This window comes from Haliotis rubra, unplaced genomic scaffold, assembly GCF_003918875.1.
Source record: "Haliotis rubra isolate DU_JTF1 unplaced genomic scaffold, ASM391887v1 Scf320, whole genome shotgun sequence".
NCBI lineage: Eukaryota > Metazoa > Mollusca > Gastropoda > Lepetellida > Haliotidae > Haliotis > Haliotis rubra.
In genome coordinates, this window is record NW_025766992.1 from 1,049,984 (window position 1) to 1,065,723 (window position 15,740).

The 15,740-nt window shown below is 40.0% G+C and overlaps 1 protein-coding gene across 1 annotated transcript in view; it reads left to right on the forward strand.

Moving 5' to 3' along the window:
• LOC124283770 (hemicentin-1-like) overlaps positions 1-15,740 on the forward strand; it is a 49,264-nt gene that overhangs the window by 20,187 nt on the left and 13,337 nt on the right. Inside the window, exons 15-30 of the mRNA XM_046719794.1 lie at positions 437-558; positions 2,255-2,390; positions 3,192-3,461; positions 5,178-5,256; positions 6,123-6,186; positions 7,438-7,514; positions 7,685-7,725; positions 8,002-8,097; positions 8,901-9,022; positions 9,390-9,525; positions 10,543-10,815; positions 12,174-12,252; positions 13,586-13,649; positions 13,988-14,064; positions 14,418-14,458; positions 14,945-15,475. Coding sequence (XP_046575750.1) covers positions 437-558; positions 2,255-2,390; positions 3,192-3,461; positions 5,178-5,256; positions 6,123-6,186; positions 7,438-7,514; positions 7,685-7,725; positions 8,002-8,097; positions 8,901-9,022; positions 9,390-9,525; positions 10,543-10,815; positions 12,174-12,252; positions 13,586-13,649; positions 13,988-14,064; positions 14,418-14,458; positions 14,945-15,475 — 2,208 coding nt within the window. The remainder of the gene's footprint in view (positions 1-436; positions 559-2,254; positions 2,391-3,191; positions 3,462-5,177; positions 5,257-6,122; positions 6,187-7,437; positions 7,515-7,684; positions 7,726-8,001; positions 8,098-8,900; positions 9,023-9,389; positions 9,526-10,542; positions 10,816-12,173; positions 12,253-13,585; positions 13,650-13,987; positions 14,065-14,417; positions 14,459-14,944; positions 15,476-15,740) is intronic.

Sequence of the window (15,740 nt, forward strand, 5' to 3'; positions counted from 1 at the left end):
TGGTATCTCAGTGGGCTAGCGCTATAAAGCCAGCTTAAATCTGGGCTAGTACAAGCAGTCACACATACACACGTATGCACGTAGTCATATGAGCGAAATAATCTTAAGTGTGATGTTAAACCCAATTTCACCTTACGTGGCCAAATGGAAGGTTTTGTGTTGGATTAGAATCAGATCAGTTTTCCTTAATTAAAGGTATGTTCTGACATGCGAAGTAGTGTCTTTTCTGCTTCTTACTTCTTCGCAGTTGAAAATGGAACACGTTTATGTTCAAAATAAATCGAAAATATACACTTATAGGTTGTTGGGTAGGCAAATGTTTATCAAACGGTCGATTGTGATTCTTCATTTTTAACAGTGAGGCAGTAGTGACGTATTGCCATGATGCAAATTATCCTCACTGACGTGATGCATGTGTGTTGCATGTGTGTTGCAGTGGCTCCTCACATATTGAACACAAACCAGACTGTGAACGCCATCTTGGGTACAACTGTTCTTCTGTTGTGTAATGTAACCGGCAACCCTGAGCCTTCCGTCACGTGGACATACGACAAACAGGTAGGAGAGTCATTGAATCAGACAAAAATACACGATTTTTGCTTTTCGAAGGCTAAGACTTGACAGTGCACCAATATCGTACTATAGTATGACCAGAAATTATTGAGAATTTTAGGAATATGTTTAATTGGATTTATAGTATAAACAACTTTGACCAGCTATCAAATGCTTGGTTTCATTCAAGAGAGACAACTCCGTTAATCCTTTTTCATTAGTTTGTGAAGAGTTATCCCCCTTTGTTTACTTGCTAGCAGACGACATTTCCAGTGATCCTCAGTATGGATGATTTAGAGAAGAAGCAGTTGATTATAGAGTATAAAAACAAGGACATCAGATCAGCTAAAGTGTTTTCAAGTAGAACAGGCATCCCTTTGTCCACTGTTTATCGTGTTTTGAAAAATATTGCAAATGGATATGGCATTGAGCACCAGAGAGGCGCAGGTAGGCCCAGAAAATTGACTGTCGGTGAAAGGAGGCGGCTTGGTATTCTTGTTTCTAAAAACAAACGAAGGAGTTTAGAAAACTTAAGGCTGGATATGATTGATAGAGGAACTGTGACTGTCTGTAAGGAGACAATTAGAACTGAGCTGCATGCAATGAGTTGGCAGAAAAGTCGAGGAATTCTATCACCGATCATGAAACCTGAACAAAAGGAGCGAAGGTTGAACTGGTGCTTAGGGCATAGAAATTTTTACTGGGACAATGTGATTTTCTCAGATGAAAGTTCTGTGTGGCTGTTTCCTAATACACTGAAATTCTGGACCAAACAAACTGAAAAACCTTTGTATCAGCGCCCAAAGTACAGTCCGAAATTTAACGTGTGGGGTGGCATATCTGTGTTAGGGGCAACGCCCCTCTGTGTATTTGAAGGGAATATGAACAGTGAGCGGTACACAGATATTCTCGAGGAACATTTACATCCATCTGCTTACGTGTTCTATGGAAATTGTTGGATTTTCCAGCAGGACAACGACCCAAAACATCGTTCAAAGCATTCACAGGCCTGGTTTCGGACCCAAAATATGACATTTATTAGATTGGCCAAGCTATAGCCCTGACCTAAATCCAATAGAAAATGTGTGGGGACTTATGAAGGAAAGTGTCAATAAGAAAAATCTGACAAATATTGCTGAAATGAAAGAAGAGGTGGCCCGATATTGGGACAGCATGGACCGCGACTTTCTAACTTCTTTGATCAGTAGTATGCCCCGCTGCATTGAAGCCTGCATTGCTGCCCATGGTGATTTGACAAAATACTAACTGTTCACCTGTCTTTGAATCTGGAGTTATGTTCTGCTAATATTCTCATTAAATTATGAGTAATGAGTAAAATTTTTTTAAAAAATTACAATCTTTAAATTCTCAATAATTTCTGGCTGTACTGTATTTGTTGTTGAAGCCTTTCAGTAGTCCCTTCTGTCAACACAGACCGCAGAACAACGTGCACGTGTGTGAGGGGTACAATTGCCAATTAATCTTTTCACATGATACATTGATGTATTGAAGCTTACTATTCAAATGCATTGGCAGTCCCAGGTTTATATTTTAATTTGCCTCATATTGTCCTTCGCTGTTATCCGGGGTTACATTTTTAAGAACAGAATAGGAACGGAATGATGAAATTTCAGGAAACAAGTATTTTATGTCTGAATGAGAAAATGGTACTGGTTGAAAATCCCATTTTCCTCCTTAACAGGTGAACCCTAACGCCCACCCCAGAGGATCGACGTTGGCTATATCGTCCGTGAACGAGAAGAACGGGGGCATCTACAGATGTGTCGCTAACAATACACTAGGAACCAAGGAGGGCATAGTTCATCTGCATGTCACAGGTGACTTAATGACCACCAATATCTTGTCACAAATACTTTATGCAGATGCTTATTGCATCGAAACAAATACTGGTGCATATCAGGGAATAGCTTTAATGATAAATTTAGGCAAAGATAAGGCAAGAATACGTATGACGTAAACCATTGACCTTGACGTCTAAGACGTCGGGGAGGCCGTGACGTTGGTGGCTGATTCTGGTGGGGTTACATGGGAGCCACAAAGACGCCCGAATTCGTTGTGGACAGTTGCATACTGCAACAACTAGACGTACAGGAACCCTATGATCAACTTCCTCATTCAACCTGACAGTTTCCTGGTTTTATCCAGATTGTTCATTGCATTCTCTTCCGGGTTCTCTTCCGTTTTCACCGTGATTGAAAAATGAGGTGAGGTAAGGTGAAATTGGGTTTTATGTCGTGCTTGAGAATATTTCGCTCATATGACGACGTGCATGCATGTGTATGTGTTTGTGCGGCTACTTGTACTAGCCCAGACTTAAGCTGGTTTTATAGTGCTAGCCCACTGAGATACCATGCCGCAGTGAAGCACGAATACCCCTCTCAGACACATTATACTGACTCCGAGCCGACCAGTCCTTGTTGTACCCATTAATGCCGAGCGCCAGGCAGGGACCAACAAGTACCAAATTTTAACGTCTTTTGGTGTGACGCGATCTGTGATCGAACCCGCGACCTTCCGCTCTCCGGGCGGATGCTCTAACTACTACACCTTCCTAGAAAGATGGTCATTCTATCAATTATGCATATTTATAATTCCCCAACTTTTGTGTTTCAATGCAGAGCCCGTTTCTGTGAAAGCTGTGCCTCCTATTATGGTGATCACCCCTCTGAAACCTCTTCGGCTGAAATGCGTGGGAGAAGGAATTCCTACACCTAAAGTTACCTTGAGTAAATACGGCGAAGATATCAGCGCTGATAAATCCTATCATAATTTGGGTCCTGCTGAGTTCCTGATCATCGGAATCACAGAGGCCAACATGTTGAAGTACGACGGTGTATACGTGTGTAACGCTACAAATGGTCAAACATCAGCTACAGCCAACCAGATAGGTAAATAGAGGCACCTTTCCATAGACATCTCTGCCAAAATCCTAATACATATTACAATTGTTAAACGTGTTTTCCTTCCAGTAAGTTCATTGTTGTACTCTTTACAATAAGTTTTACTTCAAGTCAACTGAACTTTGTGGCGGTGTGTGGCCCTGTGCGTAGCGCCTCAGGTGACGAATCAATTGAAGTTAAGCAACGTCGAGCTCGGACTGTCCTTGGATGGGAGACCGCGTTTGGCCGCTTGATTCCTGAGAGTTTCTAGGACTACCGCACAACTAAGCACATGTGATACATGTGCTCTCACCTTAGACAATTGATTAAAAAATGTTCAAAATTGCCTCTGTTCACCCAGCAGAAAACGGGTGACCGGTTGGATAAAGTCATGTGACTATAACCTTCTAGCGCCTAACAGGCAGCTTGGGTTATCCGGGGTAATAAAGATCAGATACTGATGACAGCGTCCAGTGAGCAGCTAGTGAGATGGATACTAGGCGCTATATAAATGAATTATTAACCTTTAAAAAAACAAGAGCCAACGAACGGAATATGCGTTGAACAAGCGGGAAAGCGCTATACCACGGGTTCCCAGTAACTTGTCGTAAGGTGTTCAGTGACGTTGTTTACTGCTTGTTAATGCCCAGAGGGCATGTGTCGCTGCATACAGAATAAAGTCTGGGCAAGACTCGAGATGTTAAAGTCTCCAGGCCAGCGTCCTTAGGCCCGAAGCCGACTGAAAACCACTTAGACCCACAGCTTTTGTTTTCTGCAGGTCGTTATGGCCGACAGTTTTATCCCCAGTAACTAAGAGTATTATTTTTCAGAAAATATCATTCCGTAATTTCTAGTATTTATTTCGATCAGCAACTGTTGCCTGTAAGTTAGACGACTGTCATTTTCGAGGAAGCAGTTTAGATTACTGAGATATTATCTTTTAACCTCGAACCAGAGCTATAACTATTTGGATCACTGAGTTATGTACTCGCTTGTGTTCATCTCAACTCGGTATCCTAATTTTCCTTTGAGTAACCAAATAAACTGTACCCATCTCACTCAAACTCAATTGGGGATTGTGCCATTTTCCATTAATTGTAAAAATATAATCGAGCTTAAATGTTGGTTTACATGTTTGTTATTTATATTTTATCTGTTATATGAGACAAAAATAAAAAAACGCAAGTTGCCAGGTTCAGGTGCGAAAATAGAACCTCTCAATATACCTCAGTTATTTTATCTATTAATGTTTGTACGCATGTTAGATTAAATATTTGAGTATTTACAAACCTTCAAGCGTACTTGTACCCAATAGTCTTCACAGAAATTGAGTTTTCACATAATTATATTTACGTACTTTACGCAGATACGCAGCTTATCTGTACCTCTGTCGAACAATTTATCCGAATGCATTGCAAGCTCCATACACTGACAGGGTATCGCTTTCACTAGTCAGCCGCTAGAGTTAAATTAAACTCTTTAACTCTTTAGCTCTTTAGCTAAAAAACAAACTCAGTTTGTTAGCTGTCACGTTCATTCTTTGTTTGCTGGGAATTACTTATATTGTAGCTAAAATATAGGGCCTACACATTCTGATCAGGACCCGCAACATTTTATGGTTAAGGGCACACCCTGCGCCAGGCTGTTTAAATATCGCTGCCCCCGGGGTAAAATAACAAACACAACCGAGTATGATTTCTAATAATAAACATTTTGTTTTTACAGTTGCGGTCAATGTTACAGAGATGCTTGGAGAGAACCACCCATTTGATAATATCAGCTCAACGCCATTGAAAGCATTCCAGTATGTACAATCTTTGTTCCTATAATTAGTTCCATTTACACGTCTCCTCACACATCGGGTTATGGAATACTACCAAATAGAACTACCAAATGTAACTTGTCAAGGGAAGATGATTGGTCAGTAACATGTGTTTTACTATGTTTATTTGCATAATTTTGATACATAACTCCAAACTCTCCGCCCAGAATCTGCATCGCTAACAATCGTATGACGTCATAATTTGACGCATGCAGTGCCCCTAGTCCGAAAACCGTTCGATTAGCTGTTGTTGAGTTCACTGTGTACACATTTATTTTAACGACTTTAACTACTCTATTTAAAATATGTTACACATTGTATCGTTGGCACACTGAACTTAAACATACCTTACCATTTTTACAGCAGTTTTAAGCTTGTCAGAATATGTTTCACTGATTTAAAAAACTCCAGTCGAGAGGCAGACGCCAGTTTGTTTATAAGTCATATAGTCGGCAGCGAGCTTATCGATCTTCAAAATAAAATAAAATGATATTTTCATATTTACTTTCACATCCGTGGATAATGTCTTCATCTCTATGTGAAATGGATATATTTGTGTTCACATAGTAGCAGTGTCACATCTCGCTCTATATATGAACTTATGCATCGGATATAACAAGTGATATTTTGTACATTTAACAATTTAACATGACGGTAAGATAAATGCGTTGTAAGCTTCTCCCTCGGGTAATACGGTTTGATGTACGCCTTTTTGTAGTAGTGTCATCCCTCGCCTACCACTGCTACAAAATCAGTACATCAGACCGTATTACCCTCGAGAGAAGCAAACAACTTATTGTTATCTGTGTGTGTGTTCTCGTAATAAGTGTATGCTTTGTTTAATTCAGTGCCTTTTGTACGCCTGGAAGTATGGTTCCTGACGCGTCTCCCATCACTACTGAGTTTGACCTGGTAAGAAGTGTTTTTGATTCGTCATACTCAAGGAACAAGTGAGTAATTGTAACTTAACGAAAATATCAAAATACTGGCTACCGGCATGATTCTGTGGAATCCAGACACTACGACTCATGACCTCTTCTCGTTATCGACGGAGTGAAGTCCCAATTAGATGGGATGTTAATGTCCCTACAACATTTCGGGACATCTCAAGTACTGTCGATTTGCGTATAACCACATCCTCGATAATCTCCAGGGTAAAGGTTCCGATAAATCTCCACTATACCCTGGATGTATCTACGGTTCGGATGATTTTATTACCTCCCTTTACTGGCTCCGCATTCTCAGAGGGGCCAGCCAGATAAGCCGCCGTTACAACCGAGCTTGCCAGTGCCTACAAAGATAGCGGTCGCAGTCGCGAAGGTTTGTTCGCAGCGCCACTCAGATTTGGGGGGAAAACATACACACAAATTGACAGGTTCTGAAACCTTAAAAAAATATATGCAAGAAGTCCTACCTTTTTCAGAGTACCTCTGCATCAATATATTATTGTGTTGTCAAGTTTAATCGGTTAGATAATTTAAAAAGTGAATGTTAGTTGTGAATGTTACGCTCAACTTCCCAGCGTAGACACCTGATTGGATAACAAGCCAACCAAGGGAGGTAATAAAATCATCGACCCGAGCCGTAGATGCATCCAGGGTATAGTGGAGATTCATCGGAACGTATACCCTGGAGATTATCGAGGATGGTATAACCATGGAGTCATATGAATTCATTTCAGTATATTTGTTGTATAACCGATGTATTTTAGCACTCTTGGTCCCTTTCCCCGATCGACAAGATCACGAACGCTGGAAGTGTGGCAATACATTATCAAGACATCAGTTCGTGACATGGGATATTGATTGAATCGATTTGGTTACTTCACTTACATCATTTACCAAGTTAGATCAAATAATGACCCGGACATATTCTGAGTCAATAATGATGTGTTCTATGAACTGCAATAATGCACAATAAACATTAACAAACATCGTACCATCAAAGATTCAACAGGAACACAACACACATACCCTTACACATATCACAGATCTGATCAAAGTTCATTACGGGAGATTGTTCCACTAGAATTTTGAATAAATCAAGTGCCTCAGAAATTGAAATATCAAAGTGTGAAATTGTAAAAATATCTGTTTTATACAACAAGCTAATTTATATCAATGCAGGTGTTTAAAAATGTCTTTTTTTCATATGTTGCTATAGAGTGAGCCAATATGCACCTCAGCAAGGAAAGTAGGGCTTATTCACTCGGATGCTGGCACGGTCACGTGGCTTGTCAGGTATGCGAGTTATGTGCACTGCGTTCATCATAAACGTATATCGATGTTGATGGACTTGTTTGTCGCCTACTGTCAAGTTAATCATTTTAAGACGCATACATTCAGTAGATAATATTTCCGAATATGTTGAAGTTAAACAATTTTTATATTGATCGATGTTTGTTATTCAGGCCTGATGGCAAAGCACAGTTCTTAAATGGATCCGTGAATGGTAAGGAGCTTTACAACCTTATGGTAACATGACTTATACAGTGATATACAGAGGAATTAACTTAAATTACAAAATGCTATATTTCGTTACCAAGTGGTATATAGAGAAGAAAATCTTAAAGAACAAATATTTAATTCAGATTCAGAGATTAAATTGTTATAAATTCCTATTAACTTTGTAATACAGATGTATATATGAAGTTTTCAGCACTGCGCACTACCATGTTATTCTATAGTGTGTGATTACATGAAACCCTAATTTCTGTTTGATTTTCAGTGGATTTTGAACACTTTAGTTCCACTGCAGTCTCCCCGGCATCAACAACCGGTTCTTCACTTGCGTCATCAGCAGCTACATCTACTCCACCTCTGAGTATGTTTCATAATGCCCTTCCGTGTTTAACGCTCCTGAAACAATTCAAGAGAGCACGTAATCGGGCTCGTTGGCGTGCTCTATACGGATGCAGGCGTTTCCATCGTTTACTTATACATTCTGAACATTCTATACATTCAGGTCTCGATATTAAGCTGAATGATGTATTGTGTCTCCAGACATTTCTCATGGACCTTAGATCCGATTACACAACTGACGGCTGCTGTAAAATAGATCTTATTTAATTTATTTCCAATCACAAGCCACAGATCTATCTAGCATATAGTTTCAAATTCAGTAACGATTTGGAACACTTAATAAAACGATGTCCATGTTAAATATCCTGGTTTTTCAGTTTCAGTGTGTTTCTCAAGCATATTTTAATTTTAGCAATCTCATCGCCGACCTTTTCATGGAGTGTATTACCCATTCCACATTCCGTCTTGTTATATAGTACCATGACACACATTTGTGCTATTGTAATGACAAGTTGCTATGTGTGGCTTGTTTGTCATTCTTTTTATTTAGCCTTTCACCATATATCTGAACTAGTATGCTATTCATGGAAGAAAGTCAGTATTTAATAAGATATTAGTGTTGTACTGTTGCTCTCGCTGATTCGCTCTTTATACAATAATCAGTCGTTTCGGACTTCAGTGATCCATGTATCAAAAATCAGTATAATTTCATTGATACAAACCTCTTAACGCCTAAGAGTACAGCCGTTCTTATTGACATTGTTGTCGTCGTTGACAACGGGCCACAGATTCCATATGCGTGATGTATTTTGTTTGTTTTTGAAGCTGCCCCCGATATATTAAACCCAAACCAGACGGTGAATGCAGCCCTTGGGAAAACTGTTCTCCTATTCTGTAATGTGAGTGGCAACCCGACCCCATCAGTCACCTGGATATATGACCAGTCGGTAAGAGATTAAAGGACCAAATATGTGATATATTCTGTAAATATATCTTAACTATTGTCTGTCTGACCATTGCATGTTACCAATGTTGAATATAGGAAACAATACAGATACATTATCTCTCATAATCATATCAATTTTCACTCCTGCCAGCATCAGCTTCTTAAACACATTTAAAGCAAGGATGTAATATTTCTTAAAAGCAGTTCCAATGACTGAATATGCTTATGTATTGCTGAAAGTTGGTCAAGAATAATGCAGTGAAAGAAACTGAATTATCGTTTTGCTGAAAAAACGTATGTCTTTTTGAACATGTGATAAAAATTTACCAATGTATAAAGAGTTAACGTGAATATTTTCTGTACTATAGGTAAACCCTAATGCCCACCCAAAGGAATCAACGCTGGCCATATCGTCCGTTTTGAAGAACAACGAAGGGGTGTACAGATGTGAAGCTAACAACTCACTGGGAACAAAAGAGGGTGTTGTCCATCTGCATGTTACAGGTATTGAGTTACTATTCCTTACTGCCGATGGCAACAGTCACGCCATTATTGAGCCATAGATACTGGCACCCATTTACAGTGTGCGAAATTTACGCTGGTCCTGTTGTCCCAGGCTAGTAAAAGTTCACCAGGACCACTAAATGATAAGTTTGCAGTGGTCCTGGTGGCCAGTGAATTTTGTATTGATAGTTACGTAAATCTACGAATGTTATTTTGTACCAGTGAAGTACAGACACGACCACTAATCATTGTCCACTCACTGGTCCTGTGATCTAGTGGGAAATTTTGAAAGGTTTCTTTCCCTGATTTATTCCATGTGCTTTCTCCTACAAATGTGTTACCTTTATATTTGATCTGTTGCATGAGAAACGATAAGTAAAACTGCAAGTTGGCAGGTTCTGGTGCTGAAATAGAACCTCTCAATATACCTCAGTTATTTTATCTATTTTCGTTTGTACGCATGTTAGATTAAATTTATTGAGTATTTACAAACCTTCAAGCGTACTTCTACCCAATAGTATTCGCAGGAATCGAGTTTTCACATACATATCTACGTAATTAACGAAGATACGCAGCTTATCTGTACCTCTGGCAAGGTGGTTGAAGTTCGCTAAATATTGTTCAGAATCTGACTGTGACATGTTGACTGTGGAATTGATGCTGACACATACACATTTAGTTTGTATTTTCATGTCAATTCATGATGGTTATAGTGAGTGAGTGAGTTTAGTTTTACGCCGCACTCAACAATATTCCAGCTATATGGCGGCGGTCTGTAAATAATCGAGTCTGGACCGCACAATCCAGTGATCTGTAAATAATCGAGTCTGGACCGCACAATCCAGTGATCAACAGCATGAGCATCGATCTGCGAAATTGGGAACCAATTTCAACCAAGTCAGCGAGCCTGACCACCCGATCCCCCTAGTCGCCTCTTACGACAAGCATGGGTTACTGAAGGCTCATTCTAACCCGGACCTTCACGGGTCCATGATGATTATGACTCTTATGTTTTAGAACCTGTATCTGTGAAAGGGGAGCCTGCCATAGTTGTCATCACCCCAGGAATGAGGTTTGCCAGATTGAAATGCGTAGGAGAAGGAATTCCTCCACCTTCAGTTACCTTGAGTAAATATGGCGAAGATATCAGCGCTGATAAATCCTATCACCACATAAGTTCTGCGGAGATACTGATTATGGGAATCACAGAGGCCAACATGTTGAAGTACGACGGTGTATACGTGTGTAACGCTACAAATGGTGAAACCTCAGCTACAGCCTACCAGATAGGTAAGAACTGCTTGATTAACTTCAGCTACAGCCTACCAGATAGGTAAGAGTTGCTTGATTAACTTCAGCTACAGCCTACCAGATAGGTAAGAACTGCTTGATTAACTTCAGCTACAGCCTACCAGATAGGTAAGAGCTGCTTGATAAACGTCAGCTACAGCCTACCAGATAGGTAAGAACTGCTTGATTAACTTCAGCTACAGCCTACCAGATAGGTAAGAACTGCTTGATTAACTTCAGCTACAGCCTACCAGATAGGTAAGAGCTGCTTGATAAACCTCAGCTACAGCCTACCAGATAGGTAAGAACTGCTTGATTAACTTCAGCTACAGCCTACCAGATAGGTAAGAGTTGCTTGATAAACGTCAGCTACAGCCTACCAGATAGGTAAGAACTGCTTGATTAACTTCAGCTACAGCCTACCAGATAGGTAAGAGTTGCTTGATAAACGTCAGCTACAGCCTACCACATAGGTAAGAACTGCTTGATAAACGTCAGCTACAGCCTACCACATAGGTAAGAACTGCTTGATAAACGTCAGCTACAGCCTACCAGATAGGTAAGAACTGCTTGATAAACTTCAGCTACAGCCTACCAGATAGGTAAGAACTGCTTGATAAACTTCAGCTACAGCCTACCAGATAGGTAAGAGCTGCTTGATAAACTTCAGCTACAGCCTACCAGATAGGTAAGAGTTGCTTGATAAACGTCAGCTACAGCCTACCAGATAGGTAAGAACTGCTTGATAAACTTCAGCTACAGCCTACCAGATAGGTAAGAACTGCTTGATAAACTTCAGCTACAGCCTACCAGATAGGTAAGAGCTGCTTGATAAACTTCAGCTACAGCCTACCAGATAGGTAAGAGTTGCTTGATAAACGTCAGCTACAGCCTACCAGATAGGTAAGAACTGCTTGATTAACTTCAGCTACAGCCTACCAGATAGGTAAGAGTTGCTTGATAAACGTCAGCTACAGCCTACCACATAGGTAAGAACTGCTTGATAAACGTCAGCTACAGCCTACCAGATAGGTAAGAACTGCTTGATAAACTTCAGCTACAGCCTACCAGATAGGTAAGAACTGCTTGATAAACTTCAGCTACAGCCTACCAGATAGGTAAGAGCTGCTTGATAAACTTCAGCTACAGCCTACCAGGCAGGTAAGAACTGCTTGATAAACCACGATGACTGTTCCTTACAAACACTGTTATCATACTGATTTTTAATTTGCATTGAATTTACTTCGGGTAAATATATGGACAATGATGATGTTAATGAAGATAATTTATGTACATATTATAGACATATTACTACAACATGTGGTTTTGTTATACAAGCATTGTTTTTGATTGTTTAGTTGCGATCAATGTTACTACGCCAGTCGATGGGCAGGTTCCATTCAGCAACATCAGCACCACGCCCTTGAAGGCATTCCAGTAAGTGAGCAATAATGCAAACATTCATAGATGTATGTATCGCCTGGGGAATCTATCCCGGACAATTCTTGCTGGATCATGTTTTCAAAGGTTGCTTGGGTGTTTCAAAAGTTGTAAACCTGTTTGGTACATATACGTATTTAAGGCTTTCTTTTTTCTTCCCCATTTGAGTTTAGTTTTTACGCCCAGCAATATTCCAGCTATAGAGCGGCTGTCTGTAAATAATCGAGTTTGGACCAGACAATCCAATGGTCAACACCATGAGCATCGATCTACGCAATTGGGATACGATGACATGTGTCAACCAAGTCAGCGAGTCTGACCACCCGATCCCGTTAGTCGCCTCTTACGACAAGCATGGGTTGCTTAAGATCAATTCTAACCCGGATCTTCTCGGATCCTTCCCCTGGTGAAATCTTTAGAATGAGCATCGTCCACCATTGCCTCCAGTACGTGTCAGGATACATGGACGTCGTATTTCTGTTTGTACTTTAATCCAAGGACTGTTGAAGTCTCATTGAACAACACTTTTCGGACACAAATCTTTTCAATCAATACTTAGTGTACGTGTCTTCCAAACAAACAGATTGCGTGCTTCTGTTAATAGGTCATTTGAGTCTAGTTCTGAAGGTCCATTCAAATGATATGATTCAAGTGATATGCATCTATATTTACGGAAAATTATTTATTGTTGATGGTCAATCTTGCTAGTCATTAAACATGCCAAAAAATGAAACATTATTTGTAATGTGATTTTGCTGTAATGAGGAACTCTCTATTGATCTAAAGTTTGAGCAGTCTATCGGATTTCAGTTCTTGAGATTAGTTTTACGCCGCACTCAGCAATAGTCCAGCTATATGGCGGCGGTCTGTAAATAATCGAGTCTTGACCAGACAATCCAGTGATCAACAGCATGAGTATCGATCTACGCAATTGGGATACGATGACATGTGTCAACCATGTCCGCTAGCCTGACCACTCGACCCCGTTAGTCGCCTTTTACGACAGTCATGGGTTACTGAAGATCAATTCTAACCCGGATCTTCTCGGGTCTCGCCAGGTTTCATCATCTCAGGTGCAAACGTTTTCGTTTTGCTCATGTGTCATTCAGTATACAATTTGTATTGGAAATATCTTTTATCTTGGGATGATTAACGCGAATAACAAATGCTGTTTACAGTGAAACACCATTGTGTCGAACATTGATCTGTTGAAATAACGGTTGTCTCCAAGAAACATCATGTACAATGCATATTCCTTATGTAGTCACCATTTAGTGGTTATAACCCCGAATATGCGTGTAATTAATATTCTTCTCTGTTTTTGTTTTAGAGCACAGTGTCCATCAGGCCACACCGGACCAGATGGATCTCCCATTACTCGCGAGTTTAACCTGGTAAGATGATGGACTCTCAATACGCGAGTTACGATGGGCATACTGTTAACACATACTATGTTCAAACTGATTTGACGGGTGCTTCTTCGTGTGTGGTACTTCTCTTTCAATGGACATATTTACGATATGTCAGCATTTATTGACAATACCATAGAACAACCCGACACACATGTCTTATGTTAATTCAGCTATAGGTATTCACATTGTTTTTCCCGCCGTGATATTGCTGGAATATTGCTAAAAGCGGCGTAAAACTAAACTGACTCACTCACTCACATTGTATTTTACTCAGCGTATGGGTTGCAATATTGATACATTAGATCATGTTTCACTTTCAGGATGAATTTATATGTGCGTCAGCCAGAGAAGTGGGTGTCATCGACACAAATCCAGGCCCGGTAACGTGGGTCATCCGGTACGGTGGTCTTTGTGATGTTAATCGATGTAATGCCGTTTTATGTAATCTCAGGTTATTAGCATAACGTATTGTTTAACCTGATTTATATAATCACATAAAAATATAAAATCTTGCAACTGAAAAATATTCATGGTGCTCACTTTCTCCTTGTATTGTTGTAATTGCTGATTATTCTAGTTACCAAGTGTCTAGTCTTGGTTATATTCTCCTTAAAGGTAGGGGAATAATAAAATATAAATGCATAGTGTATATGTCACATAATTGTTATTACGTTGATGTCGATTTAGAGCATTATTCGCACAATCACAATCATTTTACAATCAATAAATTATATCAATTCTCATGTTTAGACCTGAAGGCAAGGCACAGTTTCTCAATGGATCTGCCAATGGTAATGTAGACTGCGAATTTAATCATGAAAATCTAGCTAAGATAAAAAAACTCAACCAAACATATATTTTAGTCCACATTATATTAGAGTGAGTGAGTTTATATTTAACGTCACATCGGCAATATTTCAGCCATATCGTGACGAGAACATATTTGACATTGAAAAGGAATACATGTATGTGTATATTATAAAAAAAAACTGTCGTCAAAGGACATTAAAACAACTAGTACATCACAATTACAATTAAAACTAATGTGGAAAGTTAAAAGTAATAGTACTATGTGGACAATACAATATAAGAACAGGCTACAGATTGCCAACAACAGAAGGCAGATCACCATAGCAGGGACCATGGACATTATATTAGAGGTTATCATGGTGTACTTTGAACTGTTACATAATTTGAATAATTACTTTGAATAACCACTCATTAATGTGATATTTTCATTGGAATTACGATGTCTAACACAACTTTCAATATTCCAGTGGACTTTGGGATTGTTAACTCCACAGCGGTAATCACGACACCATCAACATCGTTGAGCTCAAGTGCAACTATAGCGCCAACACAGTCTTCCTTGCTGTCACTGCCGCCTCTGCCATCCACCATGTCAAACATTCACAATGTGGTATCTTTGACAACACCTTTAATGGTCATGACCCCCTCATTTGTAACACATGTCCCCTTAAACTCTATACAAACTAACACCCAGTCAGGCAACATAATCAGTTCACATTCATCCTTTGATGTAATACCAACCTCTCAAAGCCAGTTTCTGCCGCCTGTTGCTTCTTCAAAGGTAGCGTTGACTATGATGGCAACAAGTTCCTTATCACAGTCAATGGCAATGACCTCACTCCCTTCCAGTGTAACATCTTCATCACAGGCAAGTGCAGGTACTTATGCTTCCTCTAGGGGCGTGTCCTCATCTGGGATGACATCAAGTAGCCCATCACCTTCAATGGCAATGACCTCACTCCCTTCCAGTGTAACATCTTCATCACAGGCAAGTGCAGGTACTTAATCATGACATTAGCCCATCACAGGCAAAGTGCAGTGTAACATCTTCATCACAGGCAAGTGCAGGTACTTATGCTTCCTCTAGGGGCGTGTCCTCATCTGGGATGACATCAAGTAGCCCATCACCTTCACTGGCAATGACCTCACTCCCTTCCAGTGTAACATCTTCATCACAGGCAAGTGCAGGTACTTATGCTTCCTCTAGGGGCGTGTCCTCATCTGGGATGACATCAAGTAGCCCATCACCTTCATGGCACCTCA